General features: G+C 40.8%; 1 protein-coding gene across 2 annotated transcripts in view; it reads right to left on the bottom strand.

Moving 5' to 3' along the window:
• The window catches only part of RELN (reelin), a 300,342-nt gene that overhangs the window by 209,485 nt on the left and 67,710 nt on the right, over window positions 1-23,147 (bottom strand). For both annotated transcript variants that reach the window (XM_075429592.1, XM_075429593.1), the window contains exon 3: window positions 5,093-5,228. In XM_075429592.1, coding sequence (XP_075285707.1) covers window positions 5,093-5,228 — 136 coding nt within the window. The remainder of the gene's footprint in view (window positions 1-5,092; window positions 5,229-23,147) is intronic.

The raw sequence follows: 23,147 nt of genomic DNA, 5'->3' as shown, positions 1-23,147 counted from the left end.
CAGCCTTATCACTTTTGCAAACTAGCAAGTCAAGCCATCTGTAAAACAACAGGCTTAATAACCTTAGATGTAACCCAGCGTGCCACCCTGCTTAACAGCTCTTATCGTCCCCCTGACAGGCTGAGCTTTAACTAGGTTAGAGTGAGCTTAGAGCAGAAATTACAAACAGTGAAACCAGGCTGAAGGATTATGAAGATAATGTCTTAAATTTCTGCACACAACCAGAGAAACAACTCATATACTGTAAAGGAGGCCCTGCTATTTTTTGGAGGTAAACAGCATTTACAGACCCTGGCAATTTTCTTAGGAGCCTCTGGTGCTCTACACCTATTTACAACATTCTTAAGTTATTGCTAAGAAAACTATTCTGCGATAATTTATTTCCTCAGTTTATCTTGAGGTATCTGTGGTGAAAAAATACTAAAGGATTACAGAATCACAGAATCACAGAATCACAGAATAGTAGGGGTTGGAAGGGACCTCTGTGGGTCATCTAGTCCAACCCCCCCGCCGAAGCAGGGTCACCTACAGCAGGCTGCACAGGACCTTGTCCAGGCGGGTCTTGAATATCTCCAGAGAAGGAGACTCCACAACCTCCCTGGGCAGCCTGTTCCAGTGCTCCGTCACCCTCAGAGAGAAGAAGTTCCTCCTCATGTTCAGACGGAACTTCCTGTGCCTCAGTTTGTGCCCATTACCCCTTGTCCTGTCACTGGGCACCACTGAAAAGAGCTTGGCCCCATCCTCCTGACACCCACCCTTCAGATATTTGTAGGCATTTATTATTACACTAAGGTGTACTAGAGGGACACCAATGGCTTTCTGTTTTTCTCTTAGAAGGATATTTTACAAAAGGGTTCTCCTAAATATTTATTTATTCGCCATAATACTGTTCTTGGACACAAAAAAAAAAAAGAGAATAAGCCACAGTTTGCACATGATCAGTGTAAAAAAAAGTCTATTGCCTGATTTTAAATAGAAGCAGGTTGGCTCCAGCAGCCTTTCCCCTTGGAGCACAGGGCTCTGCACCATCCCTTGCCCCAGCAAAATCAGCGAGAAGCCTTGCCAAGGAAAACGTCAAGCCGAGGAAAGATGAGTGGCTCCATCAGGCAATGTTACAGGCAGATTCAGCAGTGACACAGTGCTGTGTGCAGTATCAATAACTGGCCTACATCACATTGCAGAGATGAGGCATGTTAGAACCATAGAATAATTTTGCAGAATTCATTCATAGAATGAATCTTCCAGCGGGGAAGGAAAAAAACTGAGTTCTGTGCTGGCAAGCTGCAGTTCAAGGTGTGAATCCCCCGGTTTGCTGCATCTCTGCATCTCCCATCCCCAGGCATAAGCCAATTTTCCTTGCAGGAGCTTGCAGGAACTCCCTGCAGAATGGAGTCCCACATTCCCAGTTCCCCTCATCCCAGAGGATGAAAGATTCACTGCTCTCCTTTCCCACAGCAGCACTGGCAATACTTTGGGTGTCCATGGCTGGCTCTGCTAATTAACTAAATGTGGACAGGAGCCAGCCTCCTTAGCCATGCCTCATAGCTGGAAACTGCCAAATTTATTCCAGGAAAATTGCTGGCAGTTTATAGACATTGTAGCAGGCAGGACTGCTGCTGGGATTGCCTGAATTACTGATATAAATGCTCTACCTGGCTGCTGATTTTTAGGAGACTTAGTATCTTGATATCTTAACCCTTTGTCGCATTTGTTTGGATACCCCTGGGTACGAGACCTATGGGGGAGGACTAACTGACAGCACAACCACACAAATCTTGTTTCTTAGGGCTTCAGTCTTTTTCAGAAATGAGCTCTGGAAGAGCACACCAAAAGACATGGATGAAGTGAAAGGGAATTTTGACCATGACCTCTACAGAGCTGTGACTTTCCAGTGTCAAGTCCATGCTCCCAGTGGAAGCCAGAGAAGGTCAATAGTGCATGTAGTTCATAAAAGTGAGCAGTGCAGTGTCCCATGGGAGACGTGCCTGGTGACCTTTGCCCAGTTCCTCCTGTGAAGTGTCCAGGCAGAGCTATCAACACTGCAAAAATCGCACCACCAAAGCTCGTGCTGATTAATAACCTTATTATCCATCCCCAGAGAGGTCAAAGACTAATGAGCTGATCTGAATCACAGCTGTATTGGCAACAGTGTACAAAGCTCTTACATCTGTTGCACTGTTGACAGAGAGTATAAATTACCATCCAGGTACCTTAGTAAGTATTTTAATTTTATATTAAATTTAAACTAGACATGTAGTTCGTGTCAAGTGCTAAAAAAGCTTCTTTAAGTTAATTATTTGCTGTAGAGGAACAAACGGATATGAACCAGGCAGAGTTAACTCTCTGGAAGCCCTGAAGTCAAAGAACTTGGTAATGCAGGCAGACTAACACTTCACCAAAAAAATAGATTTGTTTACTGCCACTTGTGATTTAGTAGGCAGGGGAAACAACAGCTGAAGCAAGAAAGTGTGGGCAGCTGAAGAAAAACTGAGGAGGAGGTTTAGAGGCAAAACATATTCCTCCTCCTTTCATTTCCTTCAACTGATGATCACATCTCCCTAGAAGCTCTGCAGCTGAGTGTAACCCTGGAGTAAACACCAACTTTGGAGAAGCTGAGACTTTCCACTCTTGTCTGAATTAGTCCTACAGGACTGCAAACTGATATAAACTGCATATTTTTGCTCATTGCCAAGACAAACGAGTATCACCCATGGAACATCCTTACAACACGGGTTGAGGCAGGCTGTAAAGCCACTGAGACCGATGGACACCCAGGCCAGGGACCCTGGAAGCAGCTGCACTGCTGGGCTCATCAGTGTAGGATCAGACTGCACAGCCCTGCCAGCTTCATGGATCGCAAGGAAAGACCATTTTTGTGTCTCTGCACACTGACTGCTGACTTATGTAGGTGTACATCTATGCTGAAAATTACATTGTCAAGAATAAATTCACATTTCCGCTATGTATGTTCTGCACACTGCAGCATGGCTAAGGACTTTACTACATAGTGCAACCACCAGTGTTTCTTGAAGAGGTGCGAGTGCTGAAGAGGTGCATTATGGGTTTTACAAACAGGGAATTACAGGTTGGATTTCCAAAACAATTCTGTGCTGACCTGACTATTTATGCTGAGGCTGATGATGAACCTTCCATTGATTTCAAGATAGGCAAGCACTCATTGCCTTAGAAAATGTCCCTTTAATTTCACTCTTATGGGAATCAGCAGCCGTAGGAGTATTTGTATTTGTATAGACCCATTTGTCAGCTTTTCCTCAACAATGACAAACACGAACACAAAACCCAATACAAAACCAGCGACACAAAAAACAGTCACAGGAAAATGAGTAACTGTTTATAAGTCAACCTCAAAACTAGCAATGGAGGGTCACTTCTCATATAAATAAATATATTCACAGTCACTGTGCAAGCTAGGACCAACAATTATTTCTTGAATACCAGGAAAAGAAAAATCTGAGAAAGAAATTGAGTAAGATAGAGTATGCAGAGATACACATCTCATATCTCATTTTTTTCAGGCAGCTCAAAGAACAAAATTCAGCTGCTACAACTCGATCAACAAAGGGAACTATTTTTAGAGAGGAATTAAAGGAAGTATAAAATTCCCAGATTTTCCACAGAAAAAACATAGTTGACAGATTTCCTCAAGGTATATAAAACTATTTTACGAGGCTAACTTTTCTGACACAGAATCTAAGCAAAACAGTGACAGTATTTCCTCAAATATTTAATCAAATTTGACTTTTGTCAAATAGTGAATGGGAATCTTAAATACTGTAAACAGCTTCTCTGGTACATTGTAGAAGTTAATGCGAAATAAATATATTCTCAGAAGTTAGTTACCACTCATCAGAACTAATTTTTTTCCCAATTTACCATTAGACGTTTAGAAGAAAAAGAGAGAAATAAAAAAGTCTTGACTTTGTCATTGCAGCTAATAAATAGCATACTGTAACAGCATAGGCAAAAACCTGTGCATTATGTAGGAAAAAGGAAATATCAAAGACACAGATCCATCAATCAACAGGTACTGTGTTCACCATCAGCAGCTTCTGTCCTCAAAGATGTAAGTCATTCACTTCTTACTTTTTGCAACATGTTAAACAGTAAAACAACTTAATTACGTGGGGCACTTACCTGCAGCTTCCCAGTAGAGACAGAAAGGGAATAATACTCAGAGGAGGATTTGTTTTGACAAACAGGACTGTCACAAGAACACAGAAAAGGTCTCACATGCTGAAATGTTACAACAGTTTGCTTATCGAATTAGGGAGCAATCTAATTTTTTTTCTATGAATGGGTCAAACCTGAAATATTTTCTACTTTCATCTCCACTCTAGGTGTATTTTCTCTCTCTAATACGATATACCAAAATTTTGGGACAAATAGTTAGAAATTACTTTAAGATAAAATATAGTAACACATACTCTAATAATTCATGTTAAGCTGTGTATTTTCTTGGCACTTTATATGGTGCTAAATCATCAAATGATGACTTAGGTCTTTAAAACAAATTATCAAAAAACCTGTAAGAATAACCTCCTGGGTTTTTTCAGGTTGTAAACTAGTTGAACTCAGCAGAAGTTAAAAGTTTTTATTATTAGGAACAGTAAATACTTGAGTATAACTACTCTTGAATAGTTGTATTTTATGTTGATGCTTACAATCTGAACCAAACATCTGTGTGGTGTTCTAACTCTTATTAAATGCAACTGATAAAAAATTAGGTCAATGCAAATGTGCTGTGTACTTAAAGGATCAATGATATGATTAATAACTTAGAGGAATCAATTTCTACTGAAATACTAGGCTTGATGCACTTGTACATTATTTCTCTGATGGCATGCTACTTTACAAAACACTACATCCTTCTTCCATGCTTTGAAACGTAATGTCCTAATATACACAGAAACTCTTCAGGAAGGAAGAACTCAATATTTCTACTCCTTATTAAAGTCTACAATTTGCAGGACTGACTTCTTGATCCAGATATAAGGCCCTAGCGCAAGCAAGTTAGGTCATTTCGCTATCTCCAAAAGGATCGTCTTATCACAGGCATTGTGTGTATACGTACATGAAGTTGACACAGCCTGTCCCCGCAGGTGGAGCAATCCAAACAAAACTGAGGTTTGTAGTCGGGAGATGGCTCACATGTGATGCAACCACGCTGCACATAAACTGGTTTCCAAACTGGTGGTCAGACATAATTCCTATGAGAAAGACACAGGGGAGATCAATAGTAACACATGTTAATGGCTCATTTGCAAGGTGCTAAGAGACAGAGAAAAGTATCTGCCATGTGTTTCATCATGTCATCACAGAATAAAAAACCAAGAGTACGCCACTGACTAATTAGAATTAACGCCAATGAAAACATTGGAGCTGGCCTTTGCCTGAGCCAAGGCTGATTTAGTATTTACCACAAGGCTCCATGTATTTTGCTACCGTTACTCTTCTTGAGACCAGAATATATTCCAGAGGAATTATCTGCATTTTTAAAGAGGAGCTGGATTGCAGATGCTGTAAATCAGTGTTGATCCATTACCCGATTTACAACCATTACATACCTAAAAGAAAATAAAACCTGCAGGAAAAATGCTGTGATTTAATAAGGAAAATGAAGCTTTTGGATAAAGTTGTTGTGTCTTAGTAGACAGGCACATCTACTTGGAAGAAAGCAGATGAACTGTAGATTCATGAACTCTTCTTCTGATGTGAAATAAAAGCAGCAATCTTCAGACATTTTACCAGTATACGTTCCTTTGATTTTTTTTAACCAGCCTCTAATAATCAGCCTCTAATACGTGGATGAATTTAAATGTAATCTATTAATCCCTCCCTCTGGAATTCACTGCAGTTCATCATCAGACAAGAGAACTGTATTTTTTAACCAAAAACACAATATCAGACATCAATCTTCTCCCCCTTAGAGCCCCTCAGCGGTTTCCTACAAATTAGTGCAAACTTAGTCATCTAACACCCTTAGGCTTAAAGTAAGGAAATCTTGAGTGGATTACTACACCTTTAATCTTAGTACATTGAATAGTAAATGTTGAAACTATTCTTTTGAATGTACTTATCAGAAAGAAATGTCTTGTTCTGAGTTACTTCAAATATTGCACCTTCAGTTCAGAAAATAGTTACACAGGATCAAAAGGAAAAGCAAATGGTAGCAGGCATCTCCATGCTGGACTAGGTCACTGTTAGCTGTTAGGTGACCGCATTTCAGAAAGATTGTAGTGGCTGGTATTTCTTCTATTTACTTGTTGCAATTCAAACAACAACAGAGAAATAAAACCAATCTCTGCCTCTCAGAATCCTCTACAACTGTATTTTATGGTAATTCTTCTGAAATGTAAACCCGGCAATTTCTCTTAGCACCTTACTGATCCAAAGGTGGAAGGACTCTGCAAGGGAGAGATATCCACCAAGGAGGGGACAAATTCTTTCTGACGTAAACACGCGCTGGTGCCCTCCAGGGAAGGCCATGCCAGTGGCACTGTGCAGGGAAGGGACCGTCTCACACGCAAACCTTTTAGCATTTTATAGATCAAAAGCAACATCTGAAATCCCATTCAGGCTCAGGGTTATGTATATTATTTATCCTGAGGGCTACTAAATTCTAAAACAGCTTCAGTTTTGGGGTGGAGAAATGAAGCAACAGTGAGTTTAAGTAATCTGTCCTAGGAATGGCAGGAGGCAGTGGGTGACGGCAGTGGTGCCTGCATCTTTTACAAATGATCACAATCTTCTCACTTAGGGTTTTTCAGTTAGTTCCTCACAGAAGCATACACATGAGGTCTTCCACCATCCACGCAGTTGACACTCTTCAGCTCAAATCCTCAAGCGATGCTAAAGCCTGTTGGGTCAGGATGGCCACAGAGAAGGCTCAGGCTCCCCTGGGTGGAGCCTGTTTTCTGGAGAGCAGTAGTAGAGAAATCCAAATGTCCTCCTCTTCCTTCTTCATCCCCCGGCTCTATATGCTGAGGGTGACATCATATGGTATGGGATACCCCTTTAGCCAGTTGGGGTCAGCTGTCCCGGCTGGGTCCCCTTCCAGCTTCTTATGCACTCCCAGCCTTCTCGTTGGCAGAACAGTAGAACAAGCTGAAAAGTCCTTGATTACGTAGCAAACTAAAACCATCAGTACGTTATCAACATTATTTTCATTCCAAATCCAAAACACAGCACTACATGAACTATTAGGAAGAAAATTAACTCTATCCCAGCCAAAACCAGGACAGAAGGGGTCTCTAGGGCTGGTGCAGAACACCAGTTCTCATCTATCATCATCTCCGGCTGCACAATGGGAAACAGAGCCAGCTACAGACTTTAGCAGGTTAATTAAATAACAGATGCTGTCTGGGGAGAAACAGGATCAGCCCTTCAGTTTGAAGAAATCCCCCTTTCTCCATAGTCAGTCAAATACAAGGGACGACAAAGGCTACCCGAACCACTTCCTCCAGCCGGGGGACAGGCACAGCAGCTTGGGAAATGTGACCGCTTCCCTCCTTGGCAGCAACTTGTGAGTTAATGAATTCCCTAGGTTTCAGGCAGTAGACTGTAAAAATGTGTCTAATACATCAAACACATACAACATCTGTGGAGAATTTCTTTTTCCTTTGATTTACAATTTTAAAAAAAGAACAACGTTGCAGTGACTAGAATAAATTCTAAACAATGAAAGAACAACTCATTCATTTTTTTGCAGAAAAAAAGTCAATGAATTCCACAGAGAGTATTCAAAATTCCGATTTCCTCACTTTATCATCATTTTATATTTATATTTTATTTATAGTTTATTGTGACCATTTTTACGATGAAAACAACCACGTCTCATCTGCTGGACCTTTACTGGGTACATCAAGTCCATTTTGGAGTTCAGAGTCTTCAGAACATTTCACAAAAATTAAGTACTGAAACTTCAGTGAATAATAGAGTGGTATTTTAAAAAGCTTTTTGACGCTTAAAGCCATAAGTTTCATGCTGAAAATGTGCATAGAAAAATCATAAAAATGCCAAAAATGGAGCGATGCAATTGATACTAAGAACTCATTAAATTAAGGGATAAAGGATGTTATTTTCTCCTCTTAGGTCCAATCTTTTTGCAGTCCCTTGCTATGGAAGGCAACTCCTGCCTTCTCCACCACCTCTCTGACCCTGCAGGCTGCTTCCCAGACTGAATGGTTGCCCCATAAAAAATCCAAGGACAAATATGGAACAACTTTCTGCTACGAAAAATCAGCTGAATACAAGACAACCGTGATTATACAGCAGATCTCAGAACAAAAGTGTATTCTGCACTCTGTATGCACCTCAGCCAGCTTCAGAGTGTGCCTTCTTTCAAGATGCTTGCCTCAGGTCAGCATTGTTCTACAGGCATTCCCTGGCACGTCCTGTTGACCAGTGCAACTATACACATTGAAGTCTGGTGTTTAAAAAAGTAACAATCTTAAGGTTAAATTCTGAGGTCTATCTATATAAAACTCTATAAACACTTTTGTAAATAATCAAGTGCTTCCATGTCACTTATTCAATACCAAAATGTTCTAAGGTTTGTGACAGCTGCACATCCACAGCTCTAAAACATGCTACACGCAAAGATGTTGTTAGCGTTTCTCTGAACTCCTTTTTACTTGTTTTTTATGGTGTGCAGTTATCACACTGACGTGTTTCAGATATCTGCACTTCCTAGCTTATCCTTCCCCTAAAATTTCTGAGGCTTCAGGAGTCCCAGTGCAGTCACCTAAACCCCAGACATGCTTTGTACCTGCCAATAGCACTGCTAGGGGAGGAAGTAGACATGCTCAGTCCCTCTCAAGATTTAACTCAGCAGTTGGTTATATTGTGTAAACTTTTAAAAATATGCTTCACTCTATTCAATGCACTACCTGTAGTTATTGAATCAAAAAACTTGCGTGTGAAGAGGTAGATTTCAAGAGATAGATTAAATACAAGAAATTCAGGGAAAGCAAAAAATTATTGAATGGAAAATCTCACAGAAAGTCAGATGACAAATACATAGCTTCCTTCTGTACTTGTAGACAATTATTTTACTTCTAATCAGTATAACTTATAGGGGTGTAGCCGCTAATGCATTGAAATATTTTGCCTCTTTTATAAGGTGGCATACAAGAAAGTGAACGAGATGTGAAGATGCTGTTTTAGGTGGTCCACAAATGGATAAGCACAAGAACAGCTCCTGAACTCATCATTACCTTCTTCCTGGATTTCCAAAAGGGAGAGCTATAGGGGATAGGAACTATTCTCCCAGCTGCACCACTGGAAGCCAAAGGATGGTCTTTTCTACTGGCTATGCTTGGGAAGCATCTAAAGCTGCAGACAAATGCAGTAAGATTCACATCATTTTCTGCTTTATAAGGCTGAGAAATGCGCATCTGCAATAGTCCTGACTTACATATGGTAACTATGTAATGTTCCTTATTACAGCATGACGCATCCTCCTTAGAAAACAGTTTCCTAAACTAGAGATTTATACAAGGAGCTCACCTGCACGTCAAAGTCCTTGGTAAGTCCTTCACTGAGGCTAAGTCTCAACAGACTTTTCAGCACTGAGCCAGATGGTAGGTAGTCTACCATTTCCTATTTATTATATGAATTGAGTGTGATATTAAAGGAGAGGGTTAATGTTAAATACAGGTGTAAAATGAATTATCACATTTTGGTGTTGCTCCCTCTAAACTGATTATCTGCTGTATGCTTCCATTTTCAAAGTTATGCATAAGAGGGACAGCGAAATGCCAAGTATAAAATATTGATGAAATACCAAGAAAATAAAGCTGTAAGTATCCAAATCACTAAGGGATCTTTGAGAAAGTAATCATTACTCATTAGTAGATAATAAATTTAAGTCAGAAACAGACACCTTCAAATTAGATTTTGCATTACATAAAAATTAAGTACCTAGTCGTAGGCACAGTCTTTTCCCTTAGGAAACAAAGCTGGGGACCTATGTTCTCCACCCAGGCTCTAGCATCTTGAAGGGTGATCCATAACCCACAAGCTGCACGTGATTCTGCCTGGTGTTACAAAGCAGGGAGTGATGCAAATGGGACTGTGCCACAATACACCTCCTGTGCTGAATTCCATGCTAAAGGAGCCAAACCAGAGCCTGCAGCTTGCTTGTCCCATGCAGCACCAGGGACCTGTTCTGAGAGGGGATGTAGGACAAATACTTATTTTCAAAATGGAGAGATGCAGGTTTACATTTTCAGTAATAACCTATGATTTAATGCAATCACTTTGGCAGAGAGCTTATGCCCATAGTCTCTTCTTCCCAGAAGCACATCCTCTCTACGAACTTGAAGATTAGCTGTATATAGTGGTACCCCCACTCTCCTGTTGCATATGAGACCGCACTACTCAGATGCAAGTGTGCTGGCATAAGTGACATAGCTTGGTGGCTACAGGCAAGGAGCCTGGCTTTTTAGTAAAACCTCTGTAAGACAGGTGTCCACGGCCACCACAGAACCAGGGTCCTCCTGCAAGTTAAGGGAAAGCCACTTGCTTCTCTACATTATCTGGGGAGCAACAGAGGCTGTGGAGCAGTTGGGCAGGTGGCTGACAAGACCCAAACTCACAGAAATCCAAGTGCAGGCCTAAGGAAGTTCCTAGGCTAAAGTCTATTCACCAAATGTATAGAGACACCAAGTGCATTTTACAGCTGCTGGAGCTGCAACTTTCAGACCACATTTTCAGAGCTAGGCACCTCCCTTTGTCCTAAGTCTCTTTCGATGTTTAAAGAACTTTTTCGATCCTTCTGTAAACACATGTAAAGATAATGAAATAGTGTTTTCTCTGAATGATATAGTGAGTGAAATAATAGTTTATGTTTAGTTACTGGAAAAATATTTGAGCAACATCCTTAAACTGTCATGAACCTCTTTCAGGACTTTGAAATGTAAGTCCTAAAATTCTGTGGGGAACTAGTGGTAGGAAGAAAATCAAGCTTCTTTCTGTTTGGTTTTTTTGAGAAAAAAAACAAATAGATGTTTAAGAAATATATCAGTAGTCTGTGTTAAAAAGGACTGTTGGGAGTAAAGAAATACTGGTAACTATAATTTCTAAAACACGAACACAAATGTACAATTAAGAGCTTACGCATTTTCTACTCAAGCAAGCAGCCAGTCAAATGCAACTGAATTACCCATGCAACTTCTTTTCAAAGTGAGTAAAAGCGCAGAATCTGGCCCTAAGATAACTGCACCCACCTAGCTAAAACTACATTGAGGGGATGATTTCATTCTGCTTCACAGGAAAAATACCTCTCGTTTGATAGAATGTAACAGACTGCTAAAGCACTTTGTGACCCTTGTGATCAATTAAGGGTCAGGATGGTTTGATAAATTATTAAATAGTATGAAGAAAGAAAAGACCAGCAACCATCAGATACATTCTTCTACCCAACAATGTATTATCTTTATCTTTCTTGAAGGCATGTGTTTATTTCACCATTATTTTTAGTCCTTTTTTATTAAATAATAGACCCTTTCAGCATATGCCACATTGGGGAAAACACCATCCACATGCTAATAAAGAAGAGTAGAAAAAGAACAGATAAGTGTATAACAGTTCAATAAAGTCTGTCACTAAAATCCATAACTCCTTCTGTGGTTAGGAGCCAACTAGAGCCTGAATGCAGCAACCTGATTCCTGGGAGGATCCCCCTGTGCTGAAGCGACCCGCGCTTGGGACTAGAAGTATGGGATTTATATCCTTTCACTATATAGAGAAAATTTGAATGTGTTTTCCTTATAGTTCTGAAAACAACAATTCATTGCAAGTTCAGATTTGAAATACATTCACAGTTTGGGATCCAGGTATGAAGCAGATCAGGTTAGGGCATTTAGGAACTAACAAGAGCAGTGCTTTATGTTCACATTTTTTCAGTACTTACTGAAGCGAGCACTTCACTAGAAACACAGGTTTGGAGGAATGAAAACCCAATGAACAGATTTATGAAAATTTGCCCTGAAAGAAAGAATATTATTTTGCTTAATCTCTCTTTTACTCTTCTACTTTTAAGGGACTGTTAATCAAAACTTTTGAGCAGCCTTTTGTTAGAACCCACTTAGGGGTATAATTTCATCTCGGGGATTTATGAGTGCCGGTCTCATTAAACCTAATGGGACTTACACATATGGAAATCGTGGTGTACAGGGAGGAGAATATCCCCTTTCATTTGCATAATTCCCCAAGACAGTGAATGAGCCCCTTGTGTAACGTGCGATATGGCTGCATGAGTCAGGGGGGTGGGGGTGGTGAGACCCTGGGCTGCAGTATGTGGGTGGCTGTAGGGTGGCCATTGTCAGGCAGGATGAGAGGGCAATCTACAGCTGAAGTCTAAGTGCTCCACAGAGAGAAACATGGTACTAAGTGCTGAAGACAAACAGATTTAGTAACAGTAAATATGGACCAGCAGTAATATAAATAGAAAATGTTAATAAGCTACTGTGTTGCTGAAATATAGAAGAAAAAAAAATATTCTCAAAGGCTTGAGCCAAAATCTATTTAAAATATTTTCCTAACAGCCCTACCATGTTCTGTAATAGCAACTTTTATATTTTTCTTTACAGAAACCTGTTAGGCTGATACCTTCATTCTGTACTAGCTTTTTGTAGGTCTATTTTAGCAATGTATTCCAGTTTATGCTCTTGCAGAAAAGCAGCTGTCCCTGGTTTGTATTCACTTACCTTTTTTTTTTTTACTGTTATTGCTTTTGGCTTGTGTCTCATCCATATGAGCAACTCTTGCACAACTTCCCAAAAATATCACATTGCTCTGAATCTTTCCACTTCGCAAACCTTAGCACGTGTCCCAGGAACCAAACATCAGACACGATGCTTGCTAGGTTTTGTACCAGTGACAAATGCGACACAGGACCAGCCCGTTATCATGCCAGACATCTGCTCCCACTAGACTCATTCTCAGGGCCAGTAATAACCGCATCCTTCTCCTTACAGCAGTGACAATTCACCAAGGCAGCACTGGAGCCCCTGGAATTGACCTGAATTTGCTTTGGTAGAGGTGAAACTGCAAAGCAGCTGTCTCAACTGACAAAACTATGCTGACCTGCTCACTTAAACAGAGTCACAAACCAACTAAGCCTCCCTGTTTAGTGGTGCAAGTAACATCAAATGAAACATGGCTGTGCAACAACTAGAAAACAACTACACAGCCCAATAAAATTTTAACTGCCCAACGCTCATCTATAACACACATACATCCTGACTGGATGTATAAAGCATCCTTTCCAAGGCAGTAGCTTCCAAAATTTTTTTTTATTTAACTAGTCTTCATCCCAGACTCTAGCTGTGCTGGGCTGAGTGGTTTGCGTACTGACAACACCCCTTCTTTGGCTACACTGGTAGTGGCGACACATCCTGATAGCCTGTTTGCTCTTCTTTAGCCTAGTATGACTAATCGGGATAATGGCTTCAAGGCTTTGCCTACAAAACCTTAAGTCTCTCTTTAATTTATTTGAAATGAACTTAATGTTTTCTGGCAGCAGTCTGCCTTGTAACACATTTCCTTTTTTTTGATCCTTCGCCCACAGACAAATTTTGTCTTTGCCCGCACTGCTGTCACTGCCTCAGTCGCTGAAGGACGTGCTCAGCGCCTGGTGTATTCTTTGCACTTGCGCTATCCCTAATTACACTTTACATCTCTGTTATCGACATCATTGGTGAACTCTGATGTTTTCAAACTGATAGTCTCCTCCAAAGCAAATTAAGTCAGTCAAACCAATAAATAAGGATAACTATAGAATGAAACCGGAGGGACTTCCATGACAATCTTTTTCCAGATGGAGTATTTATCATTTACAGACATCTCTTCTTGTTTTGGAGTGATGTTGTTATGCAAGTTATTCTGTCCTCTTCCCCTTTTCTTTGTCTCACGTGATCTGAGAGTCAACTTGAAACCATGCGTTGTGTATAGAAGCCACAGTGTGTCCTTCACCAGCACCAGCTGCAGCATCTCCACAGAACTGGAGACAGAAGGCAGCTTTTACCCAGAGGAGCAGGCCTGGAGGTGGTCCAGGCCTCCTGATCCCCTCCCCACAGCCTGGCTTACAGGAACCTCAGCAATGCCCGCACGAGCTGTGTAAGGCCTCCTACAGCCCCATGTCCCCTTGCTGGGACACCAAAGTTACCTGCAGCATGGCCAGTCGCACAGCCTCTAGGAGATTTTTGGAGTGGGGGTGTCTCAGAAAAGCCTGTCCTATCTGCTCCGGAAAGACTGTGTGCAGGAACTACACGCCTGCAGGGGAGAAGCCAGCCGTGGCAATGACAGAATATGGTTTTATCTTCATACACTTAAGCAAGACCAACCACCACAGCATGTGAAAGTTGTGAACACTAGTTACAGTTTCTGTAATACTGTTCAGGAGTGAAGAAGTTTGCATTTTTTCAATAGTTGACGCTAGTGCCACAGGATCAGTGGTTTGTCTTTTTGAGAGTTGAGGAAAGAGTTACTAATTCCTCAGGTTTCATAAATATAAAAACTCGAACAGTAAGTAAAGCTGCTTAACGGGCACCACGGTCACTCTCAGCCTCTGCAAGGGGATGAAGGGAGCTGGGAAACCACCAAACAAGGTGGATGGTGGGAGAGGTAAGGGAGAAGTAGGGGAGGAAGAATAGTTTTGTGGGTTGAATGGAGGAATTTCAATTAAAATCACCAGTCTCCAGGAGTTCAAAACTGTGCTGAGATTCAGCACCACTGGCTGAAACCTACCAGCATCTCTGCCCAGATCACATTAGTGGGTGGAAGGAAGCACAGTCCTGCACATCACCTGCATGGTCCACAGACGTTCTGATGTATCATGATAAAAACTATTGTATTTTCCTCCTCTGTAACCACAAATCTATTATATTTACAGCTTCTGTAGTGTAGTAGAACTGAACTGGGGATGGCCTGGCTAGCAGTGATGACAATGCTTTTGGCCTGGGCTAAAGCATCCCCGTGACAGTGTGTGCGTGCTCAGGCAGGTGTTGGGTACCAACAGCGAGATGAGATTGGGGAAGCCCAGAGGTGACAGCCAGCATGGCGATGACAGTGGGCTGAGAGCAGCATTGGCCACCAGCGCTGAACTGGCCCCCCACCAGGATGAGACCCTGGCATGCAGTGTCACCTTGCTGTCACCAAAGAGTTGCACAGGGGAATACTGACTATTTTTGTGCAGAAGCAGGAGTTTTGATATTCAAATACTCTGTAAAATTGGACTTTAAAAAATCAAAGCTTTTCCTGTTACACACTTCTCACACTTTCTTTCATCACTAAAGCAGAAATATCAGCTGTGATTTGCAGACTTCTGTGGCATTTTTGGCGATAAAGAAAAATTCCTTATGTACGAACACCCAAACAGTTGCTTTAATTCTTTATGCATTTTTAACATCTTTTTCTATAATTATTACTTAAGCACTTGGAACTTGTGAAATGGGCAATAGTCTACGTTGCCTCCTGTTTTGTCTTGAAAACTGCCATGATCTGATTCTTTGCAACTTTATGTTGCATATCCCCCACTGATCATCAATGGACTATAATGCTGAGAGTATTTCACAAAGCAGTTACTCAAGAGAAGAGCATCATGCTCAGCAGTCTGGATTTCAGCATGCTGGAAGCAGAATGGTGCCCATGAAGAAGAAAACTCCTCAGAAAACACGTTACAGGCTAGCAAACCTGAACAGCAGCAAAACTTTTCAGGAAACAAAGCCTAAACACAAAATTTTACACACCGTAAGAAGCAAGAATAATCACAGCCAACAAGCCCAGAAGGAAAGCAAATTATTTCACTCATTCATTTCCATATTACTACTTCTAACACTAGTGAGAAAAAAGTCACTCGTGAGAAAAAATCTGGTGCAATGCTGCCCAGCCATATGGTATATTTTAAGACATACATACCACAGGCAGAAAATTGTAACACCGCACTTTTATTTCTATCTGACAACACATACTGTCAGTTGAGAGTCACAAGAAAGCAGACAAGAAAGCAATTCTGCATTTCATTCCTTTGCCTGAAAGGTACTTCTTCTAGACAAAACATTATCAATTCCAAATATGCAAAGGCACTTCCAGATCAGATATAAAAAAGGCAAATAAAAGCAAGCTACCAGAACAGCAACCTTCCTGTAAACTATCAGTCAATGTAAACAGTAACTTTGGGGAAAAAGCCTGCTGCTGTTGAAGTCTTTGTCCTCAAAAGAGCACTTTATGACTAAATCTTAAAGGATAATCTTCTGCAGTCATTTCATGTTTGATATAGGATCTTAAGATATTGTCCTGGGAGTGCTGTAACGAAGCTGCTGCTGCTGGGTTGGTGCAGCGGCAGGGTTGAGCTGTACCCTCAGAGCAGTGCACGCCACCCCCACTCCAGCTGCGTGCATCTGGGCGAGCTGCAGCCCCCGCTGTGGCCAGTGCCCTAAGCACTTCTGGAGAAAAAAATAAAGCAGCAAACTATATTCACATCTGAAGCCTGGTCAATGTTCATGTAATAGCAGCTAATAATACAACGTGGGTGAAAATTAAGTGTCCTAAAGAAACAGGGTGCAGAGGGCCTCCACCGCATGACTTCCAAACTGACCCACGGCTCTGCTGGAAAGAAGAAAGCTGCATGCAGACTCAGGGCAATATGAGGACAAAACCAAGCAAATGATCACCTGTAAAAGGTCTGAGTTGTTTTTCAGGATCTGGGACAGAAGTGGGGAAAAGCATCTGGTCTCCACACTGTTACATGGAGGAGGGGAGTGGAGCACCCTGGGTGCTCCTGCGGGTCTTCGAACCAGATGCTTGAATTCAGGCTTAAAACTTGCTTGATTCAGTTCCATGACTGAACAGTTAGCTTAAAATCTGTCACTGTGACTGTTAGTAGAATAAGTTTTCCAAGATACCCCTGCATTTTTAAGAAGGGTTTAAAAGCATAGTAAGTCAAAATAACACCCAAGGGACTTGCATTAGGGAGCAGCAGTCCCATTAACATATAAAGAGAAGGCTAAAAATATAAAGATCAAAACATGGCTTAGTTTTGTGGCCTGCTAATCTGCCCTTAAGAAGAAAAATACCTCAGAGAGCTGCAGCCCTACAGTGAAGTTCCCCCCTTCATTATGGTTTTGCAATATGATGAAATCAATAGGAAAGTGTGGGTGTCACAAAGGGAGAAATTCGACTTTCCATCTCTAAGTCTCAGCTACGTTTTTTCTTGTTGAAGGCAGATTAGCACTTCAGAAAATGAGTAGGTTTTCTAATTTACATTAATCTTAGCCCTGCCACGTATGCTGAGATGTTTTCTTGCTAGGACTTCCAGATACTTTGCAGTTGTAACTTTGCTGTCTCACACTATAACATCAGCTCTCACAAATATCAGCCTTTTTCCAAGATGTCCATGCTGTATATTCTGATACACAGGTTTTTGTGTTTCACATGGGGCCTGCGGAAAGCATCCATGAATTTATGAAGGAAGCTAGTGCTTCTGGACCTTGTTCCCCATTGATAGAGATACTAGTATAAAAGAGGACATTTCTGGTAAATAATATGCTTGCCAAATCTGAAATGAGGGACTTTCTAACTCATCTACAAAGATGGGCCAAACATGCCAGATAGTTTGGTCTGGAAAAACAAGGGAGCCTGAAGCAGGCTAACAGACTATTATTTAGCACAGTGGCCAAACCATCACTGAAGAAGGAGACTGTATTGAATAAGCTGCTTCATGGGTAAATTTAAACTTACTTTCATAAGAAAAAATCCAAACAGTGACAGAGCCACTGGAATGAGGCAGAAAAAGCAGTGTGGTGGCCTTCTGAGGAAGCTGTTCAGTGTTGACAAGTGAGCAAGGACTTGGAGGAGCAGGAAATGCCTCCGTGTCCTGCTTTCCAAAAGAATTTTGATGGCAGAACATTTGTGATCACTAATTGGGGCTGCAATGAATTTGGTATAGTCTGTGTTTATAACACTGCCCAGTTTTTCTTTTGCAGTTTACCTCAATGAGCCACCACATGTCACTCTGAGAATAATTAGTTTTCCATCTATTTTTCTTGCAAATATTTTGAAATACTAGCAGTGCACAATAAGAGCTGCAGGTTGTCGTGGCATTATGTCAAAAGCTCAAGGGCTGCTGGTACTCTGCATGTAGGTGTATACAGGATTTGGGGGGGAGATACATGCTGGTTATTACTACTTACACAGCTCTATGCAGTGTAGTACAGTACAGCTTGGTTGTTCGAAATTACATCTAAGCTTTAACTAGACAGCAATATTTTGACAGCCATAGAGAAATAATAGTCATAGAAAGACCAAAACCACGCAATACTATCTTCCAGCATTTGAAAGCTTCTTTTTCCTTGTTCCTTCTTAAATGATACATGCATGAGATTTTTTAAAATAGTAAATAAAGGAGATGAAGCATTTTATCACATGCAAATACACAGACCCTCACACTGTGTGACCTAAGACCAGATCTGTCCAACCCATATCAGCAACTTCTACCACTTGAGCTATCTATGTTACCATCAAGTTTGGTTAGGCTGAAATCGCTCCTTTGGACAATTCGGCTGATGTGGGCCTCTCCACGTTAACTTTAAGCTGCTGAAGTCAGCTACTGATAAGAACATATAAAGTTGTGAAACTTTTACAAAAACTGAGTAAACACATGAGTGGTTAGCCCCTGATCACTCCCACAGGTATGGTCCAGACCACGGGAACTAACACACTTTCTATGCTTAATGAGCCGGTCCTCACACAGTAAATGATTATGCTTCTTTTATAAACAACATGGATGGATAGCCATCTGTAATGGGCTCCACAGAAGGCTACCTATAACTTATGTCCCATTCAATTGCACAAAAATTTCAAGCATTTATTGATAATAAGGATTACAGAGCACAAAAAAAATAATATATGCAACAAAAAGCAATTGTGACTCCCCTTAACTAGCCCTACAATACAGCTATTGCCAAGAAAATGAAGGAAAGAAATCTTGGTCTTGCTAGCAGGCACCTCTTTTTTGCACTGACTATCAAAAAAAAAGGCTCTTGTTAGGGATCACAGTCTACGAGTCAAAACAGATTCCCAGTATTCATTGCAGATGTAGCATTCAGAGAGTTTAAATCTTTTTATAACTAATTCTACTGACTCTGTGAAAATGACATTTTTCAGAGATGTGTAATGTGGGTGGATTGTTTTAGGAGAATCATACCATTAGGGATAGCTACTTCAGTAAATTTAATTTACTTTTGAAGTAGGAAAAAGGTAAGAGTTACTGAAAGATTATTTAAAGAATAACATTAAAGCAAAAAAAGCTGAAGTGGAGAGGTCATGATAAACCTCAGTAGTGGTGGGTGAGACAGGTTGGGTTTGGTTCTCTCTGGGGTCCTTTGAATTATGAAGGTAACAAAAGATGCTATATTGAAAATGATCTTCAAGGCAAATATCCTATGAAACAAACAAGTCTGCTGCTGAAGTGGATCATTTTAACATGATGTAATGAATGCATGACTATTTTCAAAGATGAACATGAAATGCCTTGGAGCATCTGAACGAGAAAGTAATAGTTAAAATAATGAAAACTCTCAAGTATATTTGTAGATATGTGTGCTGCATATTGGTGTGGGTCTACTTACAGGAAAAATGAATAAGCTCGTACAGTATAAGATATCTTTAACCTGTTAGAATTGGATCTCTGCTAAAGAATATACTGGTTTGATTACAGCTTCCTTCCTAGAGCTCCTGTTGTTACATCAATACAAGTATTTTTGTGCATAAAATCAGTCTTAAAATCCAGTATATCATAGAAAGTCATATTTCAGAGTTTCCGAGACTTCTTTGCAGATGAGATTTCCTGAGGAAAAGCCTGCCTTTGGTCCGATGATCTAAGCAGGAATTGTGGTACTTCTGCTTTGAGGCTTATGTTCTTCCCATAGAGCTTTACTGAGCTGTGATGTGGTCACGCAGTTCTTCCCTATAATTACTCAAAGAAAGAACATCCCATTCTTCACTCCTTCCTGAAGGACCACCAAGGGATTGCGTTACATTAAATTAAAAAAAGTAGTTATACCACAAATGGCAGCACATTCCAGGAATGTTGACTGTGAATTTGCATTGAAGGTTGACTTAAAAACTTTCACGCATTTTGTACAAACCATTAGTTCTAACTCACCCAAACCCAACATCTGAGTTCTTGGATTAATTTTTCTAAGAAGTGGCAGCTAAATTTGATTTGAACAGCTTCATCTCTGTTAGTTCTACTGTCCTCATGCCTACTTCTCCCTGTTAGTTCCTCTGTTCTCATGTCTACAAATGAGGCTCAGCAAACCTCCTTCCTCTCAACCTCTCCACCATCCTCTTCTTCTTACTCTACTTGCTTCCATGCTTTCTGTAGACCTCAAATATCCCTGTTTGGATTTGCTCTACAACCAATCCCTTCCACCTGTTTCCTCAAGTAAATCTCAAATGACAATCATCGCTAGAGAACTGCAGAATACAGCCAAGAATATATCCAACAGCTAATTCCATAGCAAACCACTGGGGCTCATGAAATCCAGTGTACATTGGTTAGGGGTTTCTCGGTCACAGATTTCCTCTAAATGGTGTGCTCACAAAATCCAAGAGCTCCTGGACATAGCTCTCAAGTACTCAAGCGACTTCTGGAACTAAAATGGGCCACAAATAATGAAAAATATCCTTTTGTTGCAACGTGTTATCATGAAGAGAGCACTCCATTTGGCTGAAAATGAAATTTGCAGACTTCCAGTTTGGTTCATAACAATTGTTGATTCCCTTTGTTTCATTCCCGTTATTTGAAGGGCCTTGATGTTTTCAATGTCATCTAAACATAACTAGCCTATGTTGTAATTACACTTTGATCAAATTTTTAATGGGATCTCAGAGGAAAACATTATTTGACTAACATGTATTATTCTGCATGTATTAATCAAGTGAATTCTTGTTGAACTGCCTGAATTTCACCTAATAACTATTCTTCCCCATTGTTAATTAGCAGAGAATGATAGAATTTATTTTCACTGAAATAATATTTGTGTACCCAGAATATTCTGAAACTTTTTATTGTAACTGTCAATTTCAATTTGTTTAGTTTCAGAATATCATTTTTAGCTTTTCCTAAGGCACTTTACTTAAAAATGCAATATCCCTATATTCAAAAATAGTCCAAAACCATGTCAAACCAAACATTTATGGCATTAAGCACTTGAATCACTTAAGCCAGCTCTCCCTTATAAATCACCATTAAATAGCATTTTCATGAGTATTGCTGTTAGTCGGCATTTTCATCAGTATTCTGGAAGCAGATCTGAAATCACCAAATGCAACACTTTCTGAATGATAGAAACATTGGCCAAGTGGGAACAAATCCTGAGCCAGGTTAGTCATACGAGTCTTTGGTAAACCGAGTCTACCTTAAAAACAGACCAAAACAAAACAGAACCTCCACAGACCTGTAGGGACAAAGAGTTTAGGCTATAAGAATACCTGTTGCTGTGGCTCACATTTGTAGCAGGAAGTTGAAAATTGCTGCAGTATGGAGAAAAGCTAATATGCTTTATACCTTCTGCTTACATATAAAAAAGCTTCTGTAGTTATGAAAAATTAAGAGTTCAGTTTCTATAGGCTATAATTTATTTCTGGAAATTTAGAAGTGATTTTGAATTTTAGAAGTGATTTTACGGGACCTGATGAGATGCATCCCAGAGTCCTGAGGGAATTGCATGATGTAGTTGCTAAGCCACTCTCCATAATATCTGAAAAGTCATGGCAGTCAGGTGAAGACCCTGGTGACTGAAGGAGGGGAAACTTTGTGCCCATTTCTAAAAAGGGTAGGAAGAAGGACCCTGGGAACTACCAACGTGTCAGCCTCACCTCTCTGCCTGGGAAGATCATGGAACAGATCCTTCTAAAAGCTATGCTAAGGCACATTGAGAACAGTGAGGTAATTTGAGACAGCCAGCATGGCTTCACCAAGGGCAAGTCCTGCCTGACCAGCCTACAGGCTTTCTATGATGGCATGACTAGATCAGTGGACAAGGGAAGAGCTATGGTTGTGATCTATCTGGACTTCTGTAAAACCTTCGACACAGTCCCTCACAGCACTCTTCTCTCTAAATTGAAGAGATATGAATTTGATTGGTGGCCTGTTCAGTGGCTAAGGAATTAGATGGAAGGTCATAGCCAGAGGGTAGTGGTCAATGGCTCAGTGTCCAAATGGATGTCGGTGACAAGTGGTATCCGTCAGGGGTCCATACTGGGACCGGTGCTGTTTAACATATTCATCAATGACTTGGTGAGATTGAGTGTACCCTCAGCAAGTTTGCTGATGACACCAAGCTGAGTTGCAGTTGACACACCAGAAAGACAGCATGCAGTCCAGAAGTTAGCATTTATTTACAGTAGTTCAACTTAATGTTGTCTGACTTGATTAAATAAATGTTGCTGTAGGTGTCTTCCTTGTTGCATATGAAGTGGTGAAATAGTGCTTTACTTTAATAGCAACCTAGCTGCAGTATGATCATATATTTTCCATCCCAAACCCCTAGTTTTTCAAAAAAGGTCATTTCATTACTTTGACTTCCTGTAACACTCAAGATTTATTATTTGTCCTCAGGGCACAAAAAATACAAAGTCTGCTTATGAAGACTCTATATTTTCCCTTTGTTAGAATAATTTTAAAACTACTTGTAACTTCCTACCATGCTATTAGTTTTTCCTTTCTTGAATGCCACAGCTGCTCTAATTAGATTGATACGCCAGAAGGACAGGATGCCATTCAGATGGACCTGGACAAGCTGGAGAAGTGGGCCTCTGTGAACCTCATGAGGTTCAACCAGGCCAAGTGCAAGGTCCTGCATCTGGGTTGGGGCAACCCCCACCATCAGTACAGGCTGGGGGTTGAAGGGATTGAGAGCAGCTCTGCCAAGAAGGACTTGGGGGTACTGGTGGACGAAAAGGTGGACATAGCCCACCAATGTGCACTCACAGCCAAGAAGGCCAACCGTACTCTGGGCTGCATCCCCAGCAGCGTGGCCAGCAAGGCAAGGGAGGGGATTCTGCCCCTCTACTTCCCTTTGGTGAGACCTCACCGGGAGTCCTGCATTCAGCTCTGG

The sequence above is a fragment of the Opisthocomus hoazin genome, chromosome 8 (genome assembly GCF_030867145.1).
Source record: "Opisthocomus hoazin isolate bOpiHoa1 chromosome 8, bOpiHoa1.hap1, whole genome shotgun sequence".
Lineage (NCBI taxonomy): Eukaryota > Metazoa > Chordata > Aves > Opisthocomiformes > Opisthocomidae > Opisthocomus > Opisthocomus hoazin.
This window is presented reverse-complemented; position numbering and strand designations above follow the sequence as displayed.